Source organism: Mus caroli, unplaced genomic scaffold (assembly GCF_900094665.2).
Source record: "Mus caroli unplaced genomic scaffold, CAROLI_EIJ_v1.1 scaffold_15432_1, whole genome shotgun sequence".
In the NCBI taxonomy this organism is placed as follows: Eukaryota; Metazoa; Chordata; class Mammalia; order Rodentia; family Muridae; genus Mus; species Mus caroli.
The window spans coordinates 22,205-31,859 of record NW_018390378.1 but is presented as its reverse complement, the minus strand read 5'-3'; the positions used below and the strand labels follow the sequence as shown (position 1 = coordinate 31,859).

At 37.4% G+C, this 9,655-nt stretch overlaps 1 protein-coding gene across 1 annotated transcript in view; it reads left to right on the top strand.

Annotated features, from left to right (window-relative positions):
* Positions 1-4,205: 4,205 nt before the first annotated feature.
* Positions 4,206-9,655, top strand: part of LOC110288616 (C-type lectin domain family 9 member A-like) — a 6,576-nt gene continuing 1,126 nt past the window's right edge. The window contains exons 1-3 of the mRNA XM_021154911.2: positions 4,206-4,323; positions 5,460-5,611; positions 9,011-9,117. Of these exons, the coding sequence (XP_021010570.1) occupies positions 4,206-4,323; positions 5,460-5,611; positions 9,011-9,117 (377 nt within the window). The remainder of the gene's footprint in view (positions 4,324-5,459; positions 5,612-9,010; positions 9,118-9,655) is intronic.

The following is a 9,655-nucleotide window of genomic DNA, read 5'->3' as shown; positions in this document are numbered from 1 at the left end:
ATCTCCAGTGTTGCCTCACTTTGGGTTTTCTTTATTGTGTCTACTTCCCTTTTTAGGTCTTGGATGGTTTTATTCAATTCCATCACCTGTTTGGTCGTGTTTTCCTGCAATTCTTTAAGGGATTTTTGTGTTTCATCTTTAAGGTCTTCTACCTGTTAAGCTGTGTTCTCCTGTATTTCTTTAAGTGAGTTATTAAAGTCCTTCTTGATGTCCTCTACCATCATCATGAGATATGCTTTTAAAATCCTGTTCTAGCTTTTCGGTTGTGTTGGGATGCCCAGGACTAGTTGGGGCAGGAGTGCTGCATTCTGATCATGGTGAGTGGTCTTGATTTCTGTTAGTAGGATTCTTATGTTTGCCTTTCACCATCTGATAATCTCTGGAACTAGTTTTTATAGTTGTCTCTGGTTAGAGCTTGTTCCTCAGGTGATTATGTTAGCCTCTATCAGCAGTTCTGGGAGACTAGCTCTCTCCTTAGTTTCAGTGGTTAGAATACTCTCTGCAGGCAAGCTCTCGTCTTGCAGGGAAGGTCCCCAGATATCTGGTGTTCAAACCTGCCTCCTGGCAGAAGTTGTGTTCCACTCACCAGAGGTCTTAGGATCCCATGGAGGGTCTTGTGTGGGTCCTTGCGGGTGTCCAGAAATTCAGCGGGCAAGGAACCCTGGTGCTGGAGTGCATTGGAAGGGACTTGTGCCCCTGATCAGTCCAGGTTATCTGCTTCCTTAATTAATGTAGTCTCAGTTCCTGTGAGATTGGATTGGAGCAGATGCTGTGTTCCACTCACCAGAGGTCCTAGGATCCCATGGGGGATCCTGTGTGGGTCCTTGCCGGTGTCAGGAGACTCTATGGGCCAGAAACCCTGGTGCTGGAGTGGACCGGAAGGCTGGGTATTTTTTTATATTGACTTCCAGTCACTCAAGAGCCACACAAGAGACTGGAGAGATGGCTCTGTGGTTAGGAGAACTTGATCTTGCATTTCTTGCAGTAGTTAAGAACACAGCTATAGCAGGACCTTGGTTCAGTTCATAGCACACACATGGTGACTCACAAATATCTAGAACTCTGATTTCAGGGGGATTTAACTTCTGGCATCCAAGGACTCTTAATGGACATGGTGTACATACATATATTCTGGCAATTCACTCACACACATAAAATAGATTAAATAATTAAAGTTGTAAAAGTCCTTCAAATGCTTAACAAAAGACTTCATTAAGCAGGATATATGCTGTAGGGAAAGTGAGCAAGTCATTTAGTAAAACTTGATATGCATGTGCACTTCAAGTTCTCAGCTTCCTGCAGAACCACTGGAACCACAAGGCAGACTAAACTCTTTGCTCCATGAGCACAACACCATTTATTGATTCTGATACATCTCTAATCAGTTAGTTTAATTGCTTATTTAGTTGGTTTTGTTGTTTAAACAGGATCCTTTCTGGTGGCCCTGGCTAGCTTGGAACTCACTGAGATCCACTTGCCTTCAGCCCCTTCTATCCCCCAGTGCTAGGAATAAAAGCTAACTTTTCTTGCCTGGCTGAAGATTTTTATTAACTTCTCATCCTCTTATCTTTGTCTCCCAGTGAAGAGATTAAAGGGCTATAGCAATACATCTGGCTCTAATCAATTTTAAAAATTGTACTCTTTAATTCCTTTAAGTATTCTTTTCCTATTTGTTTAAAAACATTTTGCTATAAAGTATTTGGTTTATACATTTAATAAACAACTTTGTTTATCTCTCCTGAGTCAAAAACTATGTGTATCACCAATCATTTTTTAAAATGAAATGATTGCAATTATAAGGGCATAAAGAGATTTTATGTGAGTGGCTTGTAGCATCTCAATGTTAAGAAAGCTTCCTGCTGAAGACAGTAATGTACGTTAAATAAGAAACAAGAATTAGGATACTGACAGAGAAAACCCATCTAAGTTGAGTGAGCTGCACAAAAACGGAACAAATTTAGAGACTCATAGATAGTACCAGGGTAGTGGAAGAATAAGTTAAACGTAATCTTGGATATTCAAATTGCTTATCAAGGGTTGTTTGCACCAGGACAAGGAACTTTAGAATTCATCTGGAAGCCAAATGAAATAAGAAGTTACATGGGCTGATAAGGCCTTAGGAATGGGCAGGCTCAGTAGACTGGAAATGATTGGGGATGTGAAGGAAACTGTTTCAGGAGACAAATTCAATGACCATGGTTGTATACTCTAACATCATGATAGAATTATTAAGTCATACAGGGAAATATAGGAGGAATGGGTGAGCTACAGAGCGAATAGAGTATACTTGGTCAAGTAAGGGAGGGACAAGTTGGAATCAGTGACTTTGCTTCATGTCAGGCTTATGTATCTGTGCAGGCAAAGTATTAAATGTTAGAGAAAACATGAGAACACTAACCTATGATGTGACATCTATCGAGAGAGAGAGAGACAGAGACAGAGAGAGAGACAGAGAGAGAGAGAGTAATGGCAAAGATTAAAGATTCAGGAGCATATGACACATTAATGAACATAAACACAAATCTTAGGTTTGAGTTAATTCTTTACAGTAAGCTGTTGTCAATAGGTTCAGAGCATCAACACACACATGAGATTAAAATAAATATCTAGATTAGAAATATTAATTGTGTTGATGTGTGTTCAGCAAATTCATGTACAGTAAATTCATGAAACCATAATAAAATGAGATGGAAGGCAGATCATGAAAAAAAAAATTCAAAACCAATGGGAACTGTGGTGCCATATTAGAAGTTCGTGGGTCAGGATGAGGATCCTTAGGAACAATGAACAAGAAAAGAAAAGAGCAGTAAATGGTGGAAAACATTAAGACTTGACTAGTTGGAAATGAAGCTATCTAGCATCAGGTAGAACATGCTGAGGATAGCAAATGGTGGAAAAAATCTCACCGTCTACACAAATGGGACTTTGATCAAGAGGAAAACTACAACTACTAATGCTTCTTGCTGGTATAGATTTGGTAGAACCATGTTATGAAACAAACCAGATTGTAACGAGCAAAATGGGTTAAGGTTAAAATCAGTGAAAATGAAAAAATGTATTATTTAAGCTATGGTTTAGCAAGTGCTCAAAGTGTGTTGATTTACATGGTCTATTGAATGGATTGGAAAATGGAATTTTTGCAATATTCAAAAAATAAACTACAGGGATATGTAACAATGCAGATGAACATTAGCATGATAATGTGAAATTTAAAAAGTGACCAGATTTTTGTATATCATGATACATCTTTATAAGATCATGTGATTAAAGTAACAAAGTAAGAGGAATTTTAAGAAATATTAGACTCTAAAAGTAGCTGTAAGCTGAGTCAGGGGAAATATGTAAATAGATACAAGAAATGATTAAGGTGCTATCTGGCACGTCTATGCCTTTAAGAGAAAAATCTCAATACAACTAAGTGAACAAAGAAAAGTTCATGGAGCAGTCATGAGCACCCTATATACAGGAAATATCAGTCAATACATTTTCCTGGATAACTATGGAAAGAAAAGAATTATAACTGAGAAAACTGCTGTGTGAAAAATCCTGGAGAGACTTTGATGACATTTTGATTCATTCTTTATTAATATCCTTATTTTTTAATTATGTGTATATGTATATGTGTATGTATAAATGCATGCAAATGAGTGTAGTCTCTGGAGGTCAACAAAGAGCCTCAGAGATGCTAAATCTGGAGTTTCAGTCAGTTGTGAGCTATCTGTTGTGAGTAATGGTAAGCAAAATTATTTCATTGATGAGAATACTATACATCTTTAATCACTGAGCTATCTCAAAATCCCCAAGATTGTGATTTCCTACAGAAAAGTTTTGTTTTCTTGTGCATATTAGAAGTATCTGCATAACTTTCTCTATTTCTTTCCATTGAGTCCATTTTAAATTTAATATAAAATCAGATCCATTAAATTACACATGTAAACATTAAATGGAATAATAAACTAGAGGGAATAATAATAGTTTACACATTTTTCTGTTCAGTTGACCTTTGTTTTATTAATAAGTTATAAATACTTTAAAAGTAAAGTGTTGCAAGTAGCAGTTGTAGTTCAAAATCTGTTTTATATTCTAGCACTTTAAATTATTTGGCATTTTTCTTGCTGTACTTTTAATGCCATCTACTATTTATAATCACAAATAATTATTACAAAATGGTCAGTTATCACCATTTGTGTTTCTAATCTCACAGTATGGACTTAGTTTTTCAGGCTACTTCAAAATTCAAAATTCAATGTGAGAAAAATACAAATGAAAGTGCTGTCTCCTCAATGGAAGTAGTACATTCTTCAGGTTTACTACGTACTGCAGGTATGTATTAGAATTGAACTGAAAAGTGGCATACTTCGAATGGCATTTACATTTCTGTTCCCTTTCAAGTTGTGATCTTCAAACTTAAACATGAACATTGGCAGGGCTTGAGTTTTATTTACTTTTCCTTATTGAATCCATCTTTTTTGTTACAATAAACTAAAACATTGCTTTCACTGAAGAAGTTGCTATTGGTTTTCACAATGATTTTCTTGATCATTCTCACTATTCTTCACTGGGCATGTATATTATGGGTGCATTCACCTAATGTAGAGCCCTTCAGCTCACTGTCACCTACATTATTCACTTGGATGGGTCTCTTCATGCAGATAGAAATGCTTAAAGCTCTTTCTCCTTGAGAAAGTAAGATTTATCAGTGAAACCATAACAAAGTCCTCATATGTCTCAGAGACAATTTCTGTATCCACAATATTCTTTTTTTTAATATTTTATTAGGAATTTTCCTCATTTACATTTCCAATGCTATCCAAAAGGGCCCCATACCTTCCCCCCAACTCCCCTACCCACCCACTCCAACGTCTTGGCTCTGGCGTTCCCCTGTACTGAGGCATATAAAGTTTGTACAACCAATGGGCCTCTCTTTCCACTGATGGCCAACTAGGCCATCTTTTGATACATATGCAGCTAGAGACACTAGCTCCGGGGGTACTGGTTAGTTCATATTGTTGTTCCACCTATAGGGTTGCAGATCCCTATAGCTCCTTGGGTACTTTCTCTAGCTCCTCCATTGGGGGCCCTGTGATCCATCCAATAGCTGACTGTGAGCATCCACTTCTGTTTTTGCTAGGCCCCAACATCATCTCACAAGAGACAGCTATATCAGGGTCCTTTCAGCAAAATCTTGATAGTGTATGCAATGGTGTCAGTGTTTGGAGGCTGATTGTGGGATGGATCCATGGATATGGCAGTCTCTAGATGGTTTATCCTTTCGTCACAGCTCCAAATTTTGTCTCTGTAACTCCTTCCATGGGTGTTTTATTCCCAATTTGGAAGAAGAGGTATGCTCAGTGAACACAATTTCTCTGTGGAGGTGATTAAGGAGCAAACAATGAAACACTAAATATCCATGTCTTTAAATGAGTCTGTGGATAATGGTTGCTTGCTTTTATTTTAAGGAAAAGGCTGCTGTACGTGTCAAGGGGGATGGTCTTGCTGTGGAGAAAAGTGTTACTACTTTTCAGAAGCAGAAAAGACATGGGATGAGAGTGAGGCATCCTGCAAAGTCCTGGGTTCTCATCTCGCTAAGATTGACAGCAGAGAGGAGCAGGTGTGTGCAGTGTTGCATGTGTGTTTTACAAGAAGTGTGGTTATGCAATGATAATAATCTTTGTTCCTATGCCTTTCTCTGCTGCTTAACAGAATCCCTTGCATATGTTGGTACAGACTTATCTGAAAGAGAGATGAGCACAGATATTTAAAAAAATACCCCAGAGGATGATTTTATATCACAAGAAATAGCCCTAGTGTGAGGATCAAGGGGCAATTCTCTGCCTTTTTATTTGTTTTGCCCTTTCAGTTTTTATAGAGCAGATCATTTATCATTAACGAAAGCTACTCAGAAAAGCTAACTTTGATGATTCAAGTGGTCCAAAAAGGCAACTATTTTTGAGTTCTCTTCATTTGCCATCAGAATGTGGAAAAAAATGTGCTTCCAGGGTGAAACATGATCTCTGTCATTGAACATAGGAAAAATGGGATTTAAAATAACGACAAAAACTACAAGGTAGAATCATCACCTAGAAATATTTTTTTTAATTTACTTGTAGCTCAGGATGACAAGAATTTTTATTGTTCTTTGTATGCAAATGTGACACTTGTTATTAGGTCCAAAGATTATGAATGAAAGGGTCACTCTAGGTGATTCTGTAGATTTATTTCCAACAATTCAAGTTATGCACTACATCCCAATTTTATGTTTACTTTTAGAAATGTTTCTACATGTCCTATGGCATATAAATATATATATATATTATATATATATATAACACCATGGTTATTAACGTAACTATTTTATTAAAATTCATTTATTTTAGTAATTATTGTTTGAATATCGAGTTATGTCCCATTGCAATTACAGCCAGCTTTGCTTTTTTTTATTTCTTTATTTATTTTACATCCTAATTGCAGCTTCTTCTCTCTCCATTGCTCCCAGTCCTCTCTTTCCTCTCCCCACCACTCTAAGAGAAATGGAGGTCTCTCATGCATATCAACCTGCCTATCAACGTGCAGTAGGACTCGGCACACCGTCTACTATTGAGCAAAACAAGGCAACACAATTAGGGAAAAGGGACCCTGCTCCTACTGTTCGAGGTCCCACATGAAGACCAAGCTGCAAATCTATTTCATATGTGTATAGGGCCTAGGCCTGAAACATTCATGTTCTCTGGTTCATAATTCCTTCTCTGAGGAGACCTATGGACCCAGGTTAGCTGATTCTGCAGGTTTTCTAGAAGTGACCTTGATATTTTTGTTTCCTTCAGTCCTTATTCCCCCTCTTCAATAAAAGTCCTTGGGTTCTGCCTAATGTTTGGCTGCAGATCTCTTGCATCTTGAGTGAAGCCTCTCAAATGACAGTTATTCTAGGCTCCTGTCTACAAGTATAGCAGAATATCATGAATAGTGTCAGGAGTTGGCTGTTTATCATTGCACGGGTCTCAAGATTGGCCAGTAATGGGTGTCCAGTTTCCTGTACCTACACTTAGAGGTTGATATGAGTCACCAAATGCATGTGCTTGGAATCAAACACAAATCCTCTGCAAATAGCAACAACTACTCTTAACTGCTAAGCCATCTCTCGAGAAGCTGAACGTGATGCATTTTATCATTTCTTATTGTGGGTTTTAGAGAAAAACTTGTTAGACTAGACATTGCCTGAGGAGCCTGTGGTTTGTTTCTCTCATAGACCTTGTGAAGGAAAGCAGGTTTTTTGATAGCCTAGAGTGGAGAAAACATGGTCCTAATAGACAGAAGTAAAAACATGGTGTCTTGTCATAAGCAAGTTAAGTTTTGACTCTAAAGAGAAAGGAGAAGGCTTTTCCTGGACACAGGTGTTAAGTTTCTGGGAAGCGAGCAAGGAGCACTGAGGCCTTCTGACAGGACCGAAACAAGTATTACCTCATGGTAATATAGTGGTAAGGCCTGAGGAAAGGAAAATAATATTAGATGGCCTAAGAAGGAGGAAGGAGTAGGCCCTATTCAGTGGCACCATAGTCATCAAAGTCCCAGGGAAAAGAGATGGGGTCCTGATCAGCCTAGAGAGGAGGAAATGTCTTACACAATTGATGTGAGGTGTACATCTGCATTTTATACCTATAAGATGTATGTAAATGTTAAAAAATATGGTCATAAAACTTATGTGGTTTTAGAGTTATAAAATATATACTTTAATATGTTTCTATGATGTCCATGCATTTTTCATGTATTGCAAAATTTTTCTTGTAAACATTAATTATACTGCAAGATAACAGAGACTCTGGAATATGTACACTCTCTTTCTCTGAGAGAGAGAGAGAGAGAGAGAGAGAGAGAGAGAGAGAGAGAGAGAGAGAGAGAGAGAGAGAGAGAGGTGCTCAGAGAGGAAAATAAATAAGAGAGGAAAACAAATAAAAGTATATCACTCTTAGCAACAAAATTAATGGCCAGATGGTTCCCTGACCAGGAACTGAGATCATTCCCTCAACCCCTGTGACAAGCTCTACCAAGCCACCAAAGACTGCTCTGGCTTCTCCTTTTTCCTCCTGTCTATCTTATTGCCGCACATGGAAAACATGAGGCAGTTTTAACACAATAACACAATTGCTGGACATAGAATCGTTTGCCCTAAACTTATCAGCTATCCTGTATCAGAATTCTGCAGAGTGGTGGAGGTTGCTACTTATTCTCACTGTCCCCAGGCCTTACGTTGGTGTTCATGCTTCTCCCTCCAACGGCTGGTCAAAAAGTCCTTCTCCTTTTCATCCCCCCTCTTCTTCTTGAAACTTGGAAATACCACCTTTTTAGCTTCATTGAGCAATTATATTCAGCTGTCTTTATTGACACAGTCAAGAAGCAATTAGGGAAACAATACATTTATCTAGTCACAGTAATTTGCTTTTATGTCAATATTCTCAAACTTACCTTCTGTGCAATACTGTTCTATGTCTTCTCTTTGTCTAACATAACTGTGGAAGTAGAAATATTACATAATAGGGTATATATTTTTTTAAAATAATGTCCCAGTACTCTTCAATGTAATATCAATAACATTAGTAGTATATTCCTCTGATCATACCAACCACTGAACTTCTCCTGTTATTCTATCTCACTTGAAGTAATTAATTGGAAAACATAATGTTAAAACTTTAACTTGACTCCCTTGATTGCCATAGGCATGCCTGTGTTTACTGACCTAGATATGCGTGCAACATAGCAAGTACAGTTTCTTGTTTTTTTTTTCCACATTTTTTCCTATTGAACAAATTTCTTCATGCTGACATACAAATATTAATTGTCCTTTAAATAACTACAAGGATCTCCAAATCTGAGGCTTCTTTTATTAGTTTCTAAAATATCTTTTTATATTGAGAAATTCTAAACTTAGTGTAGCTGGACTTTGAACCTGATGTATGATATCTATGATGATATTAATGGTATTACTAAGAATACTAAAATTCTAATTTTCTCACAGAACTTTATTCAGTCACAATTGAATTACAGCTATTGGGTTGGATTACGTAAAAAAGGAAGCCAGTTCCAGTGGGTACACCATAAGGATGCAAAACTTTCTTCAGATTTGTAAGTTATTATTTCAGATACTTAATTAATAGCTGATTTATATTTAATAGCCTCAGGGAAGAGCTTTAGGCTACCTTTAGTTCACTATTACTATATTTAGATACTTATGCAATATTAAGGTCGAATTAAAAAGACTTGTGCATGTCACTTTTATTTCCTCATATGAGGGGATGAGATGAGAGCCATACTCAAGATGTGGAAGCATATGGCTTGTGCTGAGCCCAGAGCGTTTCATTTCTTTCTCTGTTCTAAATATCCCTAGACCCAGACGTGGAAGCTTCTAGAATCTACAATCTTACTTTTCCAAGCTGACTGATTCAATCCAGCATTTCTTGGCTTCTGAATGAATTGCTCCACTTGGCTTTATACTAACTTTGGCTTTGGCAATATGTTCCAATCTTTTGGTTCCTACTTATTCTAGAGCTTAATCTGTCTTCAACTGTCTCTCTTTTGTTTTCTCTGAAATCTATCTATATGAAACTGTGATACATTCCCTCTCTCTCTCTCTCTCTCTCTCTCTCTCTCTCTCTCTCTCTCT